At 37.9% G+C, this 22,481-nt stretch overlaps 1 protein-coding gene across 5 annotated transcripts in view; it reads left to right on the top strand.

Moving 5' to 3' along the window:
- MSH3 (mutS homolog 3) overlaps positions 1–22,481 on the top strand; it is a 177,556-nt gene that overhangs the window by 90,668 nt on the left and 64,407 nt on the right. For 4 of the 5 annotated variants that reach the window (XR_008549251.1, XR_005128842.2, XR_008549252.1 and 1 more), the window contains exon 19: positions 12,016–12,127. Coding sequence is in view for 2 of the 5 variants with exons in the window: in XM_037529984.2 (XP_037385881.1) it covers positions 12,016–12,127 (112 nt within the window). In the remaining 3 variants the exon portion in view is untranslated. Of the gene's footprint in view, positions 1–12,015; positions 12,128–14,387; positions 14,547–22,481 lie in introns of those variants that run through there. The other variant, XM_037529986.1, reaches the window with a different exon arrangement.

Genomic DNA, 22,481 nt, shown 5'->3' on the forward strand with positions numbered 1-22,481 from the left:
GAAAACATCCAGTATTTTTTTTTCCTACTGACTTACTTCACTGAGCATAATCCCTTCTAGCTCCATCCATGTTGCTGAAAATGACATGAGTATATCTTTTTTGATTGCTGAATAGTATTCCATTGTGTTGAGTTGATTTTTGTGTGTGGTGTGAGATGGTGGTCTAGTTTCATTTTTTTGCATGTGGCAGCCCATTTTTCCCAGCATCATTTATGAAAAAGACTTTCCTTGTTCCAGTGTGTATTCTTTGTTCTTTTGTCATAAATTAGTTGACCATATATGTATAAATTTATTTCTGGGTTTTCAATTCCACTGGCCTGTGCACATGTTTTTTGTTACAGTTCCATGCTGTTTTGTTATTACGGCTTTGTAGTATGGTATAGAGCCTCTGTTCTTCCCCTTTTCAGTCAGGAGGGCAAATTATCATATTTTTGCCCATGATCTCAGATGGTGGGAAGGACCAGGGTTATTCCTGGACTCTCTTTATAAGACACTAGTCCCATCACTTTCCAAAGACTGCCTCCTACCATGTTTGGCATTAGGTTTAAACATTTCAACTTAGAGGGATCATAGGGACAGCATTCTGTCCCTGGCCTTTGAAAATTCATATCCTTTTCACATGCAAGATATACACCAGCCATTCCAAGAAACCCAAACTTCCTTGATTTGTTTGGTGGTTTCACTGCTGAAGCAAGTGAAAAAAAAAGAGGACATGTTTGAGAGTTTAGTCTCAGGTATCCATATATAAAATTGTAAGAAGTTAACTTATGAATTAGAAAATGGGGTAAATTTTAAAGTTTTAGGAATTTGTTACTGACATAGGGTTTTGGTAAAAATGCTGAGGAGTAAAATGTATTCCTATTACATCACTGTAAAACTATATGATTAATTCCTAAACTCATCAGAGATTTAATAAATATTTTTAGAGTATCTACTATATGCAAATTTGATTCTAAATTTTTAATTTTGGAACTCATTTTTTTTTTTTAAATAATAAATTTTATTTTTATATTCCCCATACAATTGCAGCCCCCCCATTCTGACCCCAATCCCTCCCCTCCCGCCCCCGCCCCCCTAAAAGTGTCTCTGGTTCATAGTTTTTTGTTGATTTTGATTTTCACTTTCTTATAGTTATTCATTTTCCTGGTCCCTTATTTAAGTTTTCTAGATTCCTGCTATGAGTGAGACCATCCGGTATTTTTCTTTGTCTTTTTGGCTTATTTCGCTGAGCATGATCCCTTCCAGTGCCATCCATGATGCTGCAAATTGCATGTGTTTATCTTTTTTGAATGCTGAGTAATATTCCATGGTATATATGTACCACATCTTCTTGATCCAGTCATCTATTTTTGGGCATTTGGGTTGTTTCCAAAGCTTAGCTATTGTAAACAGTGCTGCTATAAACATAGGGGTGCAGGTGTTCTTTGGAATTGATGTTTCTGTGTCCTTTGGGTAAATACCTAGGAGTGGAATTGCTGGATCATATGGAAGCTCTATGTTTAGTAGGTCCAGAAATCTCCACACAGCTCTCCACAGTGGTTGGACCAGTTTGCACTCCCACCAACAGTGCAGAAGAGGAACTCCTTATTTTTTTGGACATCTTCCATATTTACATAAGAAAGACACTCTTGAATAAATAAAATAGGAATTTCTTTTAGGTTTGTCCTTCAAGAGGACACTTTGGATCATGGAAGAATAGATTTGAATAGTAGCTAGGTTTTTTTAATAGCTAACCTTCAGTAGGTTACTTAGTCTCTCTGAATCTCAGTTTCTGCAGGGACAAAATAATACCTACCTCTCAGAGATGTTATACAGATTAAATGAGATAAAAATAGATGAAACTTCTGAGCAGTACCAGGCAGATGATAAGCACTTAGTGCATGACAGCTATACTTATTCAAAGATACTTAACTATGGTTCTTGTGCAGCCTTTTGGTGCCTCAATTCAGAGCAAAGCTGTCCATAGTGCTTGACCTCCTCAGCTATTCTTTTAGATAGCCACAAACAACATCCCTTCTTCTCTGCCTTACCCCAGGTCCTGGTCTGATTTGTCCTTAGTAGGACTGTCCAAACCATCTATTAGTAAGACAATTTCAGAAAGTATGTCACATGATAAAATATATTCCAAGTTGGAGATATATATATATTATATAAAGAAAAATCCATCTTAAAAAAATGACAAATTATAAGTGTAAAAAGCCATGAAATAGGAAACATTAAAATGCATTTTAAGTTAGTACTTAATATCTGAAGTTTACACCATTTTCCTTTAGATTTTCCATTTGTTTAAAGATTTTAGTGCATTTGAGACATTGCAATTAGTTCTAATTGATTATTTGGTTTCATAATTGCTATATTTTCTTTCTAAATGTTATTATGATACGTTAATCACTATACCCTAAACCTGTAGGCAAAAGTTCTTACTCTAAGCCTTCCCAGTCAACTTGTATTCTGGATATTTTACTATTATAGATTATGTTCTGTTTCTTTGGGACAGGTAAAGGAAAAAGAAGCAATTTCAAAAATATAAAATAATTAAATTTGTTCAAGTTCAATGTTTTATTCTTCCCAGGCACCATTCAGGTTTCCCCAATGTCATAAAACATTACCAACATGATCTTCATATATTTCTTGCTATAACTGTCCTGTCACAGTATATCATCTATTTTCTGTGAATTATCATTTGCTTCTCACTCTCCCAAGAAGTACTTTGTCTTTATATTATTTTGATAGCAACAGAATAAGTGAGTATAGATTTCACAGCAGGAAAAATCATTCAAACTTTTATTCTAAAGTGAAAACCTTCCTGGAAAAGTCTTGATTATGATATATATGAATTTCTCTACAGAGCACTTGGATTTTAAAACTGACATCACTTATAGACATCTTCATTTTTTTCTTTTCATCTAAATTCATAACACACCTAGATGAAATTACTATCTTTAGAATTATACTCTAAAATCCAAAACCTGTCGTTTTTCTATAATTTTTAAATGTTTTGCAAAAACATTGTTTACTCAGATTGTTTTGCCAAAACATTGTTTCCTCCGATTATTTCCTTAGAAGATACTTTTTTGAGAAAATGCAAGTGTTCATTATTGGGGTTTTGTTACCTAGATATAATTAAGTAGAAGAATTTCTTGATATTAGTGTAAGTTCAGAAATGTGTTCATTTGTGAGTGATTGATAAGATATTATGATGAAAAAAGATGAAAAAAGTCCAAGAAATTAATGGAAAGATTTTTAACCTTAATGAGTGCAAATCCAAAAAATGAGGCAACATGGCTCACCCACCACATTTTCAAAAATTAGTAAGTTTGATAATAACAACTTCAGATGTTGTTATCATCTTTCATATCCTGCTGGTGGGAGGGTAGGTTGATACAATGACTTTTCCCTATTAAAATAAAAAATATGCATACTCTATGACTCAGAAATTCCACTTCAGCACTTTACTCTAGCTAAGAGAAATACTTGGTCAGATGCATATGAACACATGTATAAGATTGTACATTGCAGCATTGTTTATGATAATGAAAATCTAGACAGTTTAAATGTTCAAAACTGAAGAATAACTAACTCATCTATGCAGCAGCATTCCAAAGAATGCTAAAGGATCTGCTAAGAATGATCCTTAATCTTCAGTATGCCATGCCATCAGAACCTAATCTTCAGTATACCATGCCATCAGTTTTTTAATTTAAGACCTTCCAAAGAACAAAAAGATCTCTTTTTTGAAAAAGGAGAATCAAACTCATCCTGTCTTGCATTTACCATATGGGACAATTGAATCCTTTTTTAAATCTTAGATGCATTTTGGGATCTTTAATGTTCTCTCCTATATTTGGAACATTTTATAATTTTTCATCTTAGGAAGGTCATTGTTGCTTACCAGTTATTTCCACTTTACTATAAAAGTCCAAAATAAGAAAATTGGAGAAGGATGATACATAAGAGAGATAAAAATCACTATCACACCCTTCAATTTTTCAATTCTGTTACCTAAACTCTTTAATATCATATTTCTAGAAGGTATGATAGAAGACTAGAGATGCCACCATTGTAGTCTGCTTCATTTAATTGAATACATTTGAGAATTCAGAATTTCTCATTTTTTACAGAGAATAAGTTGGCAGATGACATTTCGTAATCATTAGATTGGAATTTTTTGTATAAACAAAATCTCAGATTATGAGTATTCAGATGACAGTGTCCTAGATGAATTTTCTCAGACTCAAAAAGCAATATGTGAATATTTCTAAGGGCAAAATTGAAATGTATTCTCTCTAGTTAGCTGTTCCATAGGAAGCATACACATCATGCAGTATTTGGTGACAAGAACCTGGACTATCCTGTCGGCAGAATGAAAGGACATGTTGGCAGTATTCTTTTATCTTTTATGAGGTCTGTGTATCAAAATTTATTTGATACTGTTTGTAGGTAGACAGATGCAAAATGTAGGAGATTGAAAGAAAATAGATGATGCAAAATAAAAATATTTATTGGATTTTTCTTTTTTTTTTTTATTTTTATTTTTTTAATATTAAATTTTATTTTTATATTCCCCCATACAATTGCAAACGCCCCATTCTGACCCCAATCCTTCCCTCCCGCCCCCCCACCCCCCAAAAAGTGTCTCTGGTTCATAGTTTTTTGTTGATTTTGATTTTCACTTTCTTATATTCATTTTCCTGGTCCCTTATTTAAGTTTTCTAGATTCCTGCTATGAGTGAGACCATCCGTATTTTTCTTTTTTCTTTTTGGCTTATTTCGCTGAGCATGATCCCTTCCAGTGCCATCCATGTTGCTGCAAATTGCATGTGTTTATCTTTTTTGAATGCTGAGTAATATTCCATGGTATATATGTACCACATCTTCTTGATCCAGTCATCTATTTTTGGGCATTTGGGTTGTTTCCAAAGCTTAGCTATTGTAAACAGTGCTGCTATAAACATAGGAGTGCAGGTGCTCTTTGGAATTGATGTTTCTGTGTCCTTTGGGTAAATACCTAGGAGTGGAATTGCTGGATCATATGGAAGCTCTATGTTTAGTAGGTCCAGAAATCTCCACACAGCTCTCCATAGTGGTTGGACCAGTTTGCACTCCCACCAACAGTGCACAAGAGTTCCTTTTTCTCCACATCCTCGCCAACATTTGTTGTTGTTTCTTTGAAGAATGCCATTGAGATTTTGATTGGAATAGCATTGAATCTGTATATTGCTTTTGGTAGGATGGCCATTTTAATAATGTTTATTCTTCCAATCCATGAGCAGGGGATGTCTTTCCATTTCTTTGTGTCTTCTTCTATTTCTTTTAACAGTGTTTTATAGTTTTCTTTGTATAGGTCCTTTACCTCTTTTGTTAGATTTATTCCCAAATATTTGATTTTTTTTGTTTCGATAATAAAAGGGGTGGTTTTTTTGATTTCTTCTTCTTCAGATTTATTGTTTGTGTATAGGAAGGCTACTGACTTTTGCGTGTTGATTTGTATCCTGCCACTTTACTGAACTGACTGATGAGTTGAATTAGTTTTTCTGTGGAGATTTTGGGGTTCTCTATGTATATTATCATATCATCTGCAAATAGTGATAGTTTGACTTCTTCTTTTCCTATTTGATTCCTTGGATGTCTTTCTCTTGTCTTATTGCTCTGGCTAGGACTTCCAGTATTATATTGAAAAGCAGTGGTGAGAGTGGACATCCTTGTCTTGTTCCAGATCTTAATGGAATTGCTTTCAGCTTTTCACCATTGAGAATGATACTGGCTGTTGGCTTGTCATAGATGGCCTTTTATGATGTTGAGGTATGTTCCTTGTATCCAAGAATTTCAAGGCTTTTATCATTGAATGGTGTTGCACTTTGTCGAAAGCTTTCTCAGCATCTATGATATTTCATATGTTTTTATATTTCTTTTTGTTGATGTGTTGTATAACGTAATTGATTTTCGGATGTTAAACCATCCTTGTGCCCCTGGAATGAATCCAACTTGGTCGTGGTGAATTATCTTATGGATACATTGTTGGATTCTGATAGCTAAAATTTTTGAGGATTTTGCATCAGTGTTCATTAGGGAGATTGGTATAGTTTTTCCTTTTTTGTGTTGTCCTTATTCGGTTTTGGTATTAGTGTAATATTGGCTTCATAGAACGTGTTTTTTATTGTCCCTTCCTTCTCAATTTTTTGGAAGAGTTTGTGAAGGATAGGCACTAATTCGTCTCTGAATGTTTGGTAGAATTTCATTTGTAAATCCATCAGGTCCTGGCTTTTGTTTTTGGGGAGGTTTTAATTACCATTTCAATCGCTGCTTGTAATTGGTCTGTTTTAGGTGTTCTATATTCTTCTTTATCTAGCTTTGGGTGATTGTAAGTTGTAGGAATTTGTCCATCTCCTCTAGATTGTTGAACTTGTTTCCATATAACTGTTCATAGTAGTTACTGATTATTCTTTTGATTTCTGCTGTGTCCGTTGTGATTTCTCCTCTTTCATTTATGATTCTGTGTATTTGTGCTTTCTCCTTTTTTCCTTTGTGAGCCTGGCTAGGGTTTGTCTATTTTATTATTTTTCAAAGAACCAGCTCTTGGTTTCATTGATCTTTTGGATTGTTTTTTAGTTTCATTTCATTTATTTCTGCTTTGGTTTTTTATTATTTCTTTTCTTCTACTGGTTCTGGGGTTTTTGTTGTTCTTTTTCTAGATCTTTGAGCTTCGAGGATTAGGTGTTTCTTTGAGTTCTTTCTTGTTTCTTGATGTGAGCTTCTATTGCTATATATTTTCCTCTTATTACTGCTTTTGCTGCATCCCATACATTTAGGATATTGGTGTCCTCCTTGTCATTCAATTCAAAGAATTTTTTAATTTCTTCTTTGATCTCCTCGTTAGTCCAGTGGTCTTCCAGTAGTGTGGCTTTTAATCTCCATGAGGTAGGATAGTTCCTTGCCTTCTTTTTATGATTTATTTCTAGTTTGATGCCTTCGTGGTCAGAAAGATGGTTGGTATGATTTCAATCTTGGTGTATCTTTGATGTTTGTCTTGTGCCCCAGTATGTGATCGATCCTGGAGAATGATCCATGTGCGCTTGAGAAAAATGTGGTACTCCGTTTTTTTGGGTTTAGTGTTCTATAGATGTCTGTTAAGCCAAATGCTCTTAGGTCCTTTATTTAGAGCTTTAGTTTTTTTACTTATTTGTTTGTCTTGTTGATCTATCCATTGTTGATAGCGGTTTTGTGTTGAAGTCTCCCACTACGTATGTGTTTTCTCTGATGTCTGTTTTCAGAGAGGACAACAGTTGTCTGATATATTTTGGTGCTCTTTCGTTTGGTGAGTATTATGTTATGAGTGTATTTCTTCTTGAAGTATTGTCCCCTTAATCATAATGTAGTGACCATTGGGGTCTCTTTTTATTTTTTTGAGTTTGAAGTCTTTTTTATCTGATTAAGTATAGCTGTTCCTGCTTTCTTTTTTGGCCCATTTGCTTGTAGGATTGTTTTCCATCCTTTGACTTTGAGCCTATTTTTATCTTTTGTAGCTAAATGTGTTTCCTGGAGACAGCAAAAGGTTGGGTTTTGTTTCTTAATCCAGGCTGCAACTCTGTGTCTTTTTATTGAAGAGTTAGTCCATTTACATTTAGAGTTAATATTGATATGTTAGCATCTGTATTTGCCATTATGTTTTTCTTTCCTTTGGTTTTATTTATTTATTCTTTTAATAACCTTTTTTTTTTTTTGGTCTTCTTTCGTTGTTATTCGTCCCTCTGAGGTTCTGGCTTTAGGATTCCTTGTAGTATTTTTTGGAGTGGGGGTTTAGTCGCAATGAAATTCCGGAGTTTCTCTTTGTCTGGGAAGGTCCATATTCTTTCTTCATGGAGGAAAGAGAGCTTTGCGGGATAGAGTATTCTTGTTTGGCATCTTTTCTTGGAGTCTGTTGACTATGTCCCTCCACTCTCTCCTTGCCCGTAGTGTTTCTTCAGAGAAGTCTGATGTCAGCCTGATTGGTTTTCCTTTGAATGTTATCTGTTTCTTCCCTCTTGTCAGCTTCATTATTTTTTCCTTGTCTGGATTCTTGGAGCTTTACTATTATTGTCTTTGCTGTGTTTTTCCTTTCGTCGTGGAAGTTTGGTGTTTTTTCTTGCTTCTTGTATATCAATTTTCAGCTCCTTCTTCTCATTTGGGAAGTTCTCTTCAATTATATCCATGAATATTTTCTCTGTTCCTACATCTCTCTCCTCTCCTTCTGGAATTCCTATAACTCTTATATTTCCTTTCCTCATGGAGTCAGATAGTTCCCGAAGTCTTTCTTCATTCTTTTTCCTTCGTACTTCTCTTTCCTTTTCTGTTTTGGTTCTTTTTATTTCTGTGTCTTCAAGATTACTTATTCGTTCTTCCATTTCATCTATTCTGCTTTCATTGCTTTTCCAGAGTTCTTTAGTTCCTCCATTAATTTCTTTGTGATCTCCTGCATTTCTCTTACTTCCCTCTTTAGGGACTCAATTTCCTTCTTCTGATCTATCACTTTTTAATCATGGCAATTTTTAAATTCTCTTTCTGGAAGGCTCCAGAAGTTCTTCCAAGTTGCTGTCGTTGCAATCTGGAGGTGGTTTTCTTTTTGTGGTGTGCTTCTTTCCTGAGGAGTTTTTAGGTTGCGTGTGGTTCTTCTACTCCCTACTGTCTGTTTTCTAATTTGTCTTATGCGTTGGGACACTGTGTTGCTCGGACTGACTGACATCTTGGGTGAACTTCTCCGCTCCCCTCTGGCTCTTCTAGGAGCCATCTCTGTCTTCTGGGGGAGCTTTCTGCTGGTTTTAGGCAGTTTTTACTGAAGAAATGTCCCTGTTCTCAAATGGCGAAGCGGGATGCAGTCCCTGCGCCTCCGGTTTCAGGCACACTCTTTCTGCGCACCCGGTCTGCCCGGACGTGGGTGCCCTCCTCCCTCTGTGGGCTCAGACTGCTGGTCGGAAGGGGCCTGGCGTGGAATAACTTCCCGGCTGGCCACTGGGTCCTCCAGAAACCTTCTGCCTTTTCAAGCAGTCTTAAGAAATGTCCTGTTTTAAGGGTGTTAGTGACTTTTTTTTTTTCCTGGTCGCTAGGTGGCGCCAGAGATCTCTCCTATTGTCCTTGGGGGGCTGTTTTTCGCCTCCCCCCACCCCGTGGGACAGAGAACAGAGCGGGAATGGTAGGGTACACCTCAACAGCTTTGGGGTGCTGTGTCTGCCTTGTGCCCCACCGTCGTGGAGAACCCACGCCCCGAATTTTCGTGCCCCGGGTCTCAGTTCAAAGCCCTCAGTTCCAGGACGCGGGCTGTAGCCCAGTTCAGTGGCGCGGGAATGGCGCCTTTTGCACAGCTCCCGTGCCTGGGCGCCTGGTTCCTGCTCACTCAGGGAGGGACCTTCACCTCAGTGAGGACCTCCGTGCGTCTCCCCGCAAGCCTAGGTCGTCTCCCCGCAAGCCTAGGTCGCAGGCGCGGGGACCTGGGCAGCCGCGATCCAGGTCTGCACTTGCTTTTCAAGCTCCCCGAGCGGCACGCGTTTCCGCGCCAGGCTTTTACCGGCAGCCCGGGCTGTGTGCGCGTCTCCCGGGGTCTTTGTTCTTCTCTAATGGCGCCCCGGAGCCGTTCGCCTCACCGCTGCGGCGGATCCTGCAGGGTTCCAGCTCCCGTTCACGGGGTGTGGTGGCTGCAATAGTTCCTTTCCACTCACGGTCCCGCTTGCTGCGTCGTTTGTTCTTGTTGGTTGTTTTGGTTTGTTGTTTCCTCCTCTCTGCCGGTCGGAGAGTGCCGCCTCTGTGGGCGGGGGAGGGGAGCAGGTTTCTGCGCTTCCCTCCCTTCTAGTCCTCTTTTATGGCCACTTTCTTCTTCGGGCAGTTTGCTGGCGTCACCCGTTTATCTTCCGTGTCCCACTTCTCACTGGGACCTGCCGCTTTTCCTCCCTATTCACTTTTTTTAATTTATTGGATTTTTCTATTTGGCATTTATAAATATAAAAATGAAAATGTTCTATAGTTATGGAGCAAATAAGATTGCTTACCTTTCAATAAAATGATGAGTTTTAAAAAATTTCATAAAGCAGGCCTCCCTGGTGGCACAGCGGTTGAGCACTGGGTTGTGAAGCTGCCCGCAGCCTCTGCAGCACCGGTTCGATCCCCGGCCGCCTGGCGAGGGTCCCACATTGCGCGCAGACCTCTCCTGCTGCCTGCTGCTCCCCTCAGCAGTGTACTTCGTCACTCTGCCTGTTCTACTCTCCGCTCTGGCTCTGGTGAATTCTCTCACCCTCCCGTGTCTCTGACTGTACCCAGTGCTTGTATAAATAAATAAATAAATCTTTAAAAAAAAAATTCATAAAGCACAAGTACTGCATTTTTGTCAGTGCACATGGGAGAAGAACCAGAAATAATGGTAAGCTAGAGCCTCTTAGAAATGTATTGAAATCCAGAATTAGCATTTATAAAAGAATATAGTTCACATACATGCTTGAGAGCTGATGAGCTCTTACTTATGTTCAGAGTATGTTGGCCATTCCAGGGATACATACTTTCAAAGCTAGGAAAATATGGAATAAAAATTTGAGATTGGCCATGTTTGAATTCTTGCTAAAATTCACCATGAGGTATTTTGTTTTGTTGTTACTCCTTTGTTCTCAATTCTGCAAAATTTGTAAAATAACTTTAATTTTAATTTGTTAAAAAGAGAGGTTGAAAGGGGTGGGTGGAGTAGTTTAGAATGATATATTACAGTTTGAATCTGTTTGTTGTCTTTTAAGAAATCACAAGCCAATGCTATGAATGTATATAAACCTAAATACATAGAAGAATGTTGGAAAGACACCAAAATGATCTCATTGGTAACATCTGAAAAGAATGCGCATAGGGCATTACTCACAGATCTTTGGCAAATAGATAAAAGCAAAAACATAAAAGCTCAAAACACAAAATCAGCGAGACAAAAAATTTTTTACCAAAAAAGTGGAACATACCAAAACCATAGAAACATGTTTAAAGAATATGAAAATTTTAAGTCTTAAATATCAACATATTTAATATATTTGAATGTAATAAATTGTAGAAATAATTTTATGTAATGTCCTTCATTCTTTATTATTGAAAATGATTTGTAGCACAATCTAAATTGTGTCTTTTACTAATGAAAATATTGATCCTTTCAAATTATCAACAATAATATAAGCTAATATTACCTCAATAAAGAAAGGGTAAAATATTATAAAAAAAGGAAAATATTGGTCTTAGAGAATAATAGAAAACTAAACAATAAGAAGAATCTTGTAAAGAGAGAACTGTTAAAAGTTTATTCTTCAAGCATCGTTATTATAGTTGTCTTCCCAATTCTTATTTTGTAAATAAAATTAAACTTTTATATTCAAAACCTTATTCTGGAGTGTGGTTTTTTTTTTAAGATTTGTTTTTATTTATTTATGCATACAAGAACTGGGGTGTAGGCCAGAAATGCGAGGGTGGGGCGGGTGAGAGGATTTACCAGAGACAGAGCCGGGAGCAGAACAGGTGGATCTACTGAAATATATTGCTAAGGGGAGCGGGCAAAGCAGGAGAGTTCTGCTGCATCACATATGGGTTAGTCCCCTGGCTGGGGACTGAACTCATGCCCCAGTGGGTGATAGTACAGAGACTTTAACCCCTGCACCACCAGGGAGGCCCTAGAGTGTTTTTTTTTTTTAAAGATTATTTCTTTATGCATACAAGAACCAGGGTAAAGGCAAGATATGTGGAAGGGTGAAAGGATTCACCAGAGACAGAGCGGGGAACAGAACAGGCAGACTGACTGAAATACACTGCTGAGGGGAGCAGCAGGTGAGACAGGAGAGGTCTGCTGCGCCATGTGGGTATCTCCACCACCGGCCGGGATCAAACCCGCACTGCAGAGGCTTCACACAGCTTCACAGCGCTATGCTAAACCTGCTGTGCCACCAGGGAGGCCCTAGAGTGTGTTCTTAACGTCTGTTTTTAAAAGGGTATTTCCATGTCTACTAAATTGAAATTTGTTTCATTTTGCAGGCCAACTGTACAGGAAGAAAGAAAAATCATAATAAAAAATGGCCGGCACCCTGTGATTGACGTGTTGCTGGGAGAACAGGATCAGTATGTTCCCAACAGTACAAATTTATCAGTAAGTACCTCATTATGCCAAAAAGTAAGATGATAGTATTCATTCTAAACTTTTAAATACCAAATAAAAATTTTTATAATTTGCCCACGTTTTAACTTTGTTAAAAGAATTAATCCCGGACTCAGAGTTGTATATTCACCATCGAATATGAACCGTGTCATTTCCAGTGAAAGATTATCCATAAGTGAAAAGATTTAGCAACTAAAGAATTAGTCTTAGTTATCAAAGGTAATTCAGAAAAGATATGTTTCATGTACAAATACCCAAGTACATTTATTTATTTATTTATATTTTACATCATTGTTCATTTTTAAACAATGTTTGCTTCCTCCCTTCCCCCTCAGGTATAGTCCCCATAGAATTTCCTTCACCAATGCACCCGTGCACCATCACCACAGTCCCCTGTACTCCTCTTTCCCTCCCTCTGATCTCTCTCCCTCCTCCTCCCCTGCAGGATGTCTCTGATTTATAATTGATTGTTTTTGTTCTGTTGTGTTTTGTAATACCCAAGTACTTTAATGATGGTAGACTCATATCACAGTTTTGCAAATTTTGCTTATAGCCTCATGTGCTTTATCCTGTGTTGCATTGTTTTCAAATGTTCTTGGAAAGAATTAGAGTTGCTTCAGTAGATTTCAGTGATGAAAACTTTTGTTGTATAGGCTACAGTTCTCTTACAGAATAATAAATATATATAATATAAAAAAATACAGAATAGATAAATATATATTGTTTATTATATATATATAAACACAAACTAAGGTCCTATTTAACTGTAGTTAGCAAAGTGAGTATTGGGACACAAAGTGGTAAGCAAGACAGAAATATTCTCTGCCCTCAAAGAGCTTGTAGTCTAACAGAGAAGATAGATAGGCTGTTAGAATACAGCTTGATAAGTGCCATGGTATAGGAAGCCAGGGTATCATAGGAGCATGTAGCAGGTAGCCTAACCCAATGAAGGGGATGCATTTGGGAAGACTTCCTAGGGATAAGATAATGTTGAAGAAAACTGTAGGCCAGGGAAGATGAGAAAAGTATTACAAGCCAAAGACTGAGGCAGAACAGGGTGAATTCAGGGAATTGAAAGATGCTGGAGTATAGAGTATAAAGAAAAAAGTGGATGATCTGATGTTACAAAGAGAGAATGAAGGAGTAGGGAAGAGGAGTGGGGTTGGGGGTGGGGATGGGAGTGTATCTTGAGCAGATTCAAGGAAGTAGAAATTTATCAAAAGTGGAAGATTGATTAATGTGAAACCCATCTGGGTTTATTAACTGGCAGTTGACCCTTATACCTTCCACAGGCACTGGGAAGGAAAAGACTTATCTCCTTGATTGTTTGCATTTCAGGGAGACTGATAACATATCTTTGAGAATACTGTTCTTGGTAATAGAAGATTTACATCTCAAAGGAGTAGAGAATGGATTTATAATTGTGACCTTATTTTAGTAAGTGTCTATGAGGAAGTTCAGGGGATGTCTGTCTCCTTGAAGCATTGTGCTTTCTTAGACAGGCACACCAACCGGGGCTGCAGTCATCCCAACCATACGGCCTTGAGTTGTTAGAAACTGTGATAGCTTTTGTTCATATCTCAGAGTAGAGAAGGTAAAAGGAATCATTTGTGCTGACAGGCTATTGTTTTTATAAGTAATGGTTGAGGTGCAGTCAAAAAGGGGACTCAGAGAAGCCTAACTAGAGTTTGGTCAAGGAAAGTCTTTGTCAATATAGAATAAAATCATCTGATGATGAGATTAATAAATTTATATGTAGGGAGTATTTAAATGAGAGAGCTTATATCAAAAAATGAGATGCCTCACTTTAAAATTTCAAGTGATAGTGTTCTTGGTGACAGCAAGATCCTAGGTATAGTCAGAGAAGTTTCACAGAAATGGAGATGAGAAGGTCAAGGAACAGAATTTGGGAAAGAGTTGTCTATATGAATATTGAAATCCTCATCTAAGATAACAGCAGGATTTGTAGTGGAAGATGAAGCTGATAGAGTGGGGAGAGATTCCCTGGGATGGAGAGTGGTGGCAGAGGTTTGTAGATGCCTATAAGGACACACCGAGATGGTGAAGCTCTAAAGATGCAGATATGGGAGAACCCGTGAACCCTGAGATGTGTGTGGTAGGATGTAGCAGAAAGCTACATGAACCTCCAAATGAAAGGGCTGAAAGGGAATAACATCTAGGTTTCATTTTAAACCAATGAATGAAAGAAATGTTAAGGAGGTTAAAAACACATGTATTTGGGATTTTTCAGAGGAAAGTAGAAGAATTGAATAGAGGAGAATGTTTAGAAATTAGGTCAGAGAAAGGAAACTCAGAAAAGCAAAGGATTTGGTAATACAACAGAGTATTTCAACTTGGACTGTGAGCAAGTACAACAAAAAATGTGGACTTGGTGGACATGGCCAGTCATAGGATGGTAAGTGTAATGTTACATAATATCACTAAAGACTTGGTAGTATAACCTGATCCCTGATGCCCATAAACTCATTCATTCTTCTTAGGGAATTTGTAAATGTTTTATATAATTTATTAAACAATAAACAAATACTAATGCTTTTATTATCTTTTAAAGGAAGACTGTGAACATAGAATTTATTTTTCAATTCCTATAGTACTATTATGGTATAAGTTTTCTTGAGGAAATAATATGACTGTAGCACTTAGTAATTAGCTTTATATTTTACTTAAACATCATTTCCTATTATTATTTTCATCCCCCACCACACTAATTAACTTGATTCCCAAGTATATTATTCTTGGCATTGATAGTTTGTTTCTTTGTTTCTTTTCTTTTTCATTCTTTTTTCCTTTTTCTTTCTTTTAGATAGCTTAATATATTATTTCATGAAGTAAGACTTGAGAAACTAAAATAACATTCTGACAAATTACAAGAATTTTTAAAAAACATTAACAACAACAACAAAAATAAAATATATAAAATAAATGGAGTGACTTATTCTAGCAGGCACCTCAGAATATTCCAGAATTTTTTTTTTTTAAACAGGCTCTTTCTAACTTGTGTAGGAGTTGATATAGAACTGTTGCTATGGTGAAGTGCATTCTATTTTGCAGGGTATAACTTTATATATAGGGATGGTGTTGAAAAAGCAATTACTATGTAAAACTCAATTTAAAATGTTTTATAGGTGCTAATTATAAAATGTACTCTGAAAATAATTTCCTGAAAGTCAAATGATATTGTTGCTTTTGATTGTAATGTAATTTTAAGAAATGGTCTTCTGTACATTTAATTATAAATATGCTTTTCTGGTTTCTGTATTAACTATAGTGCTTTTGAACAAGCCAACTTACCTACTGCTTACTTTTCCTCTCCTGTTTTTTTTTAAAGAAGATTTATTGGGTCTCCCCGGTGGCGCAGAGGTTGAGCGCTGGGCTACGAAGCTGCCCGCAGCCTCTGCAGTGCCGGTTCGATCCCCGGCTGCCGGCGAGGGTCCCACATGGCGCGCAGACCTCTCCTGCCACCTGCTGCTCCCCTCAGCAGTGTGCTCCTTCGTCAGTCTGCCTGCTCTGCTCCCTGCTCTGGCTCTGGTGAATTCTCTCACCCACCCGCGCTTCTGACTATACCCAGCGCTTGTATAAATAAATAAATCTTAAAAAAAAAAAAAAAAAAGAAGATTTATTTATTTTTACAAGAACCGGGGTACAGGCCAGATGTGCGGGAGGGTGAGAGGATTCACCAGAGACAGACCATTGCCCACCCCATCCCACTCTGCAGTTCTCGTTTGTTCTTTAAGCTTTGCCTTGGATGTCACCTCTTAGAGTAAGCCTTCTGTAACCAAAGCTGAGATGGGTACCCCTTCACATACCCAAACACTGTTATTTATTTCCATTTGAGTATTTATCCTATTAAATTATAATTGCTTTGTGTGTGTGTGTGTGTGTGTGTGTTAGTGGACTATAAGCTTGAAGAGAACGGGCAATGTGCCTCTCTGTTTAGTTGTAATCCTAGTATCAGTCATAGTACTTTTGCACATAGTCGGGGCCCAGTCACATTTGTTAGGTTAAGTAAGGATTAGCTATATGCCTTGAGCAATCTTCAAGTCTCACTTAAATATTTTCTCCTCCCCCTAACCCAAAGAATGTTATTTTTTCAGGATATTACAGGGGATTTCACACCTTACAGAATAATTATACTGCAGAATTAGATGGAAAAGTTAGGTTATTTAGTGTAACTACTTCTTCACACTTGTGGGTAAACTAAGGCCCAGAACACAACAAAACAAAAACAGACAATTATAAATCAGAGACATCCTGCAGGGGAGGAGGAGGGAGAGGGATCAGAAGGAGGGAGGGAGGAGCACAGGGGATTGAGGTAATGGTGCACGGGTGCATTGGTGAAGGAAATTCTATGGGGACTACACCTGAGCGGGGGGGGGAGGTAAATATTGTTTAAAAATGAACAGTGATGTAAAAAATAAAAAAAAAAAAAAACAAACTCACATATAAAAACAAGCAAATAAAAAAGTAAGGCCCAGAAAAGGAAATTGACTAGCCAAAGGTTACCTAACTTGCATAGTCTTGAACTATTTCCCAAACATAAACGTATTCTACAGGAAAACAATTCTATACAACCTTTCTCATTTGCAGAACACAGAAAATAATAGTTTGATAGCAAACTAATCCCCCTTCCTCCCCATATTGAGTTTAATGGGAATATAGCAAAGAATGAAATAGAAACTGTGACTTGAAGATTAGGAGGTCAGCATCTTGGCACCCCTCTAACCTGTGAGGCAGGCCAAGGCATATGTGCCCAGACATACTGCATGGGAAATGCCACTGTAACACAGGAATGGATTTGGGGCAACAATTATAATTGGGGTTTTTAGTTTCTTGTTTTTTAATATGTGTTTTTTTATTTTTAAGATTTATTTATTTATACAAGCACTGGGTACAGTCAGAAGCACGGGAGGGTGAGAGACTTCACTGGAGCCAAAGGGAAGAGCAGAGCAGAACAGGCAGACTGACGAAGTACACTGCTGAGGGGAGCAGCGGGCAGCAGGAGAGGTCTGCGTACCATGTGGGACACTCGCCTGGCAGCCAGGGATAGAACTGGCGCTGCAGAGGCTGCGGGCAGCTTCGCAACCCAGCGCTCAACCGCTGCGCCACTGGGGAGGCCCAATATCTGTATTTAATACAAATATAAATTCACTATATTGGGAAGGGGAAAGGGAGAATTGTGGTTGATGGCTTTACAGGTTATGGGAGGGAAGAAAATGAGTCAAATAGGCAAAGCAGGAAGATTCCCAGAAAGCACTGGACTCCTCTGGATGTCTGTAGCCCAAGGGAAATCCACATACCGCCCAGGTTTTCTAGAGTAGGACGGAGGACACTGGACTTCTTACCACAGTACCTGCTCCTGAGATCAGGAGGGAGCCTTAGGTGCTTCTGTGCATAGCACTGTGTGTGGCACATAGTAGCTGTTCACATATTTGTTACATGAATGATGATTAAAACCAGTAAAGATAAGGGATCATGGGAGGCTACCAAAGGACCACAAACTTCCCATTTTCTCCCTTCCCCCAGGGCAAATATTTCTAACTGCCCTCAGAAATGTTTGCTTTTGGCCATATCAAAATTAAAAGTAAAATGAATTTCAATATTTTTAAGCTATTGACTCTGTACCTAATTACTAAACGAAACAACAGTGATGTATACCATCAACTGTATCTGAGTTTCTTTGTTTTGTTTTTTTTTAAAGATTTATTTATTTATTCATACAAGCACTGGGTATAGTCAGAAGCACGGGAGGGTGAGGGAATTCACCAGAGCCAGACCAGGAAACAGAACAGGCAGAAGGACCAAAGTACACTGCTGAGGGGAGCAGTGGGCGGCAGGAGAGGTCTGCGCGCCATGTGGGACCCTCCTCCGGTGGCCGGGGAGCAGCCCGGGATTGAACCGGCGCTGCAGAGGCTGCGGGCAGCTTTGCAACCCAGCACTCAACCACTGCGCCACCAGGGGAGGCCCAAGTATCTGAGTTTTAAACTTAATTCTGTGGCTAGATTATTCTCATAGGTTTTACTTTAAATGTGTTTTCTGCATAATATAATCATTGGATCATATTGTTAAAGATTACACAAAATATTAATGACATTGTTTTCTGTCACTTTTATATCTTGTTGCCCTTTTCTTCCTGCTTCTGAAACAGTGAGATAAAGAAGGCCATTTTGTATGATAAGCAATTACTTTTCAAAGATTTCTGATCTGTGCTGCTGCTCTGCACAATGTTGTTCTTCTATCTTCCTGTCCCTTACCCATCACCGTGATTGAACTCCTACTTATCCTCGAAGGCCCCACTGCTTCCTCCTTGGAACCTTCACTCTGGCCAGAAATAATCTCTCTTTACGTATTCTTTGTTCTGCTTTTAAAATTCTTATGTGCTACCTTGGTACAGAAGTGTCAAAAGAAAGCACCTAACAATGATGGGAATGTAAGTTCAAATCCTGCTCTGCTGTCATTTTACTGTCATTTTGCATAGCTGGACCTTGGTCCATAGCATGAGGTGAACTGGGCTGTGTAATAGTTGACTCTCAGTGGAATATAAATTGGATAGCATCCAAGCAACAGAAGGCTTTGAACTTTTACCCTGGCATCTCACCATACAGCCTGCACTCCTCTCCCCATTTCTGTTTGTAGTTCACCTTGGGTTAGAAGTGCAAGGATATGGCTGAGTGCTTGTCTGAAGGAATATTTTACTAGAGAGTCTCTTATCGTAACCTGCCATTGATTGACATTTTTAGGTAATAAAATACTTTGAAACTACCAAACTTTTTCAGCAGTCTGTAGCTATTAAAAAATGGTTCTACCATGATTCTTTTTTTGAAGATCAATGCCAATATCTGTACCTGTCAAAGAAGAAAGTATTTTTTACAGAAAAATAGCTGATACCCAAGTCATGAAATTAACATGTGGCAATTTTAGTTGTTTCTTTTTTTTTTTTTTCCTCCTGTGCATCTTTTGCATTTAGGGATATTCTGACTGACCATTGTTCTGATATATCCACTGATGGACCCAAGATGCCTTGAGCCAGAACAGCTCTTCTATTTACCAAAAGCTATGATTCCTTGTCATTGAGTAGAATCCTCTTCAAGACATAAGTTATAGGTCATTACCATTCTAGAGTTTTTTGAGGAATTTCTCTGTGCATGGCATTGTGGCATCATGCTTGTTGCCCAGCACAGATCTGGCCAGTCCGGTTTGATGCATTCCCAGTAGGCTCGAGTTTATAAAGAAGTGTTTATGGTTAATCTCAGTTTATGGTTATTTTGTTAGACTGCTTACTCATCCTGACTTTTAGATAGATTTAATGTGTTTTTCATATCTGGGGTTCTTTGGTATGTGGTACCTCAAACACATAGGAATCTTACTGAAAGATAGACAGTCATATTATATGAAATTTCTTGGCCTTTTTTCTACTGTGTCGTTTTGGAAATGTAGAGGAAAGGGAGACACATATTCTTGGCCAGTATATATAGAGAATACAATTGATTTTTTTTTTTTTTTGAAATGTGAAGGTGGTGAATATCCTACTGTGGTACTTTTCACATACTAAATTTTATATTTAACCTATAGTTAGTTTTTCCTGTTCATTTTTCCCCAGCACTTCTTTAAGTGTTTTTTCGGTTTTTGTTTTTGAGGTAGTGTTACAGGGCAGGGAGAGGGGCAGCCCAGATCCCGCAAACCTGCCTGTTCTAAATAGGTTCTGCCATCCGCTGCATCAACACAAAACAGGAGACTTTAATGGGAAGGACCTTTTTTTTTTAGTATATGTGCTGCCGAAGCGAGCACAGGACCTTTTTTTTTTATAATAATAAATTTTATTTTTATATTCCCCATACAATTGCAACCCCCCCCCCATTATGACCCCAATCCCTCCCCTCCCACCCCCCACCCCCTCAAAAAGTGTCTCTGGTTCATAGTTTTTTGTTGATTTTGATTTTCACTTTTTTTTTTTTTTATTAGATAATAAATTTTATTGTTATATTCCCCATACAATTGCAGCGCCCCCATTCTGACCCCAATCCCTCCCCTCCCGCCCCTGCCCCCCCTAAAAGTGTCTCTGGTTCATAGTTTTTTGTTGATTTTGATTTTCACTTTCTTATAGTTATTCATTTTCCTGGTCCCTTATTTAAGTTTTCTAGATTCCTGCTATGAGTGAGACCATCCGGTATTTTTCTTTGTCTTTTTGGCTTATTTCACTGAGCAAGATCCCTTCCAGCGCCATCCATGTTGCTGCAAATTGCATGTGTTTATCTTTTTTGAATGCTGAGTAATATTCCATGGTGTATATGTACCACATCTTCTTGATCCAGTCATCTATTTTTGGGCATTTGGGTTGTTTCCATAGCTTAGCTATTGTAAATAGTGCTGCTATAAACATAAGGGTGCAGGTGTTCTTTGGAATTGATGTTTCTGTGTCCTTTGGGTAAATACCTAGGAGTGGAATTGCTGGATCATATGGAAGCTCTATGTTTAGTAGGTCCAGAAATCTCCACACAGCTCTCCATAGTGGTTGGACCAGTTTGCACTCCCACCAACAGTGCAGGAGAGTTCCTTTTTCTCCACACCCTCACCAACATTTGTTGTTGCTAGTTTTTTTTTTTTGTATGTGCCATTCTCACTGGTGTAAGATGGTATCTCATGGTAGTTTTGATTTGCATTTCCCGGATGACAAGTGATGTTGAACATTTCTTCATATGCCTGTTGGCCATTTGCATTTCTTTTTTGGGGAAGTTTCTTTTTAGCTCTTCTGCCCATTTTTTGACTGGATTATTTTCTTTGTTGTTGTTGAGTCTCATCAGCTCTTTGCAGATTTTTGTGATCAGTCCTTTATCATTAGTGTTGTGTGCAAAAATGTTCTCCCAGTCGGTGGGATTCTCTTTGTTTTGTTATTGTCTCTTTTGCTGTGCAGAAGCTCTTTAATTTGATGTAGTCCCAGCTGTTTATCTTTGCCTTCACTATCACTGCTTTGGGTGATGTGTCTGTAAAGATGTCTTTGATGTGAATATCCCGTAGTGTTTCGCCTATATTTCCTTCTATGTATTTGGTTTCAGGTCTTATGTCTAGTTCTTTAATCTTTTGAGTTGATTTTTGTGTATGGTATGAGGTAGTGGTCAAGCTTCATTCTTTTGCATGTAGCGACCCAGTTTTCCCAGCACCATTTATTGAACAAACTTTCTTTGCTCCAATGCATAGTCTTTGCTCCTTTGTCAAAGATTAGTTGACCATAGATCTGTGGGTTTATTTCTGGATTTTCTATTCGATTCCATTGGTCTGTATGTCTGTTCTTGTTCCAATACCATGCAGTTTTGATGATTATGGCTTTGTAGTATAGTTTGAAGTCTGGGAGTGTGATGCCTCCATTCCCTTTTTTTTTTTTCAGGAGAGCTTTGGCTATTCGGGGTTTTTGGTGATTCCATATGAATTTCATCAATAATTGTTCTATTTCTTTGAAGAATGACATTGAAATTTTGATTGGAATAGCATTGAATCTGTATATTGCTTTTGGTAGGATGGCCATTTTAATAATGTTTATTCTTCCAATCCATGAGCAGGGGATGTCTTTCCATTTCTTTGTGTCTTCTTCTATTTCTTTTAACAGTGTTTTATAGTTTTCTTTGTATAGGTCCTTTACCTCTTTTGTTAGATTTATTCCCAAATATTTGATTTTTTTTGTTTCAATAAAAAAAGGGATGGTTTTTTTGATTTCTTCTTCTTCAGATTTATTGTTTGTGTATAGGAAGGCTACTGACTTTTGCGTGTTGATTTTGTATCCTGCCACTTTACTGAACTGATTGATGAGTTGAATTAGTTTTTCTGTGGACTTTTTGGGTTCTCTATGTATATATCATATCATCTGCAAATAGTGATAGTTTGACTTCTTCTTTTCCTATTTGGATTCCTTGGATGTCTTTTCTCTTGTCTTATTGCTCTGGCTAGGACTTCCAGTATTATATTGAAAAGCAGTGGTGAGAGTGGACATCCTTGTCTTGTTCCAGATCTTAATGGAATTGCTTTCAGCTTTTCACCATTGAGAATGATATTGGCTGTGGGCTTGTCATATATGGCTTTTATGATGTTGAGGTATGTTCCTTGAATCCCAAGAATTTCAAGGGCTTTTATCATGAATGGGTGTTGCACTTTGTCGAAAGCTTTCTCAGCATCTATTGATATTATCATATGGTTTTTATATTTCTTTTTGTTGATGTGTTGGATAACGTTGATTGATTTTCGGATGTTAAACCATCCTTGTGTCCCTGGAATGAATCCTACTTGGTCGTGGTGAATTATCTTATGGATACATTGTTGGATTCTGATGGCTAAAATT

Source organism: Talpa occidentalis, unplaced genomic scaffold (genome assembly GCF_014898055.3).
Source record: "Talpa occidentalis isolate TD23 unplaced genomic scaffold, MPIMG_talOcc4v2.1 talOcc4.6, whole genome shotgun sequence".
Taxonomy (NCBI): domain Eukaryota; kingdom Metazoa; phylum Chordata; class Mammalia; order Eulipotyphla; family Talpidae; genus Talpa; species Talpa occidentalis.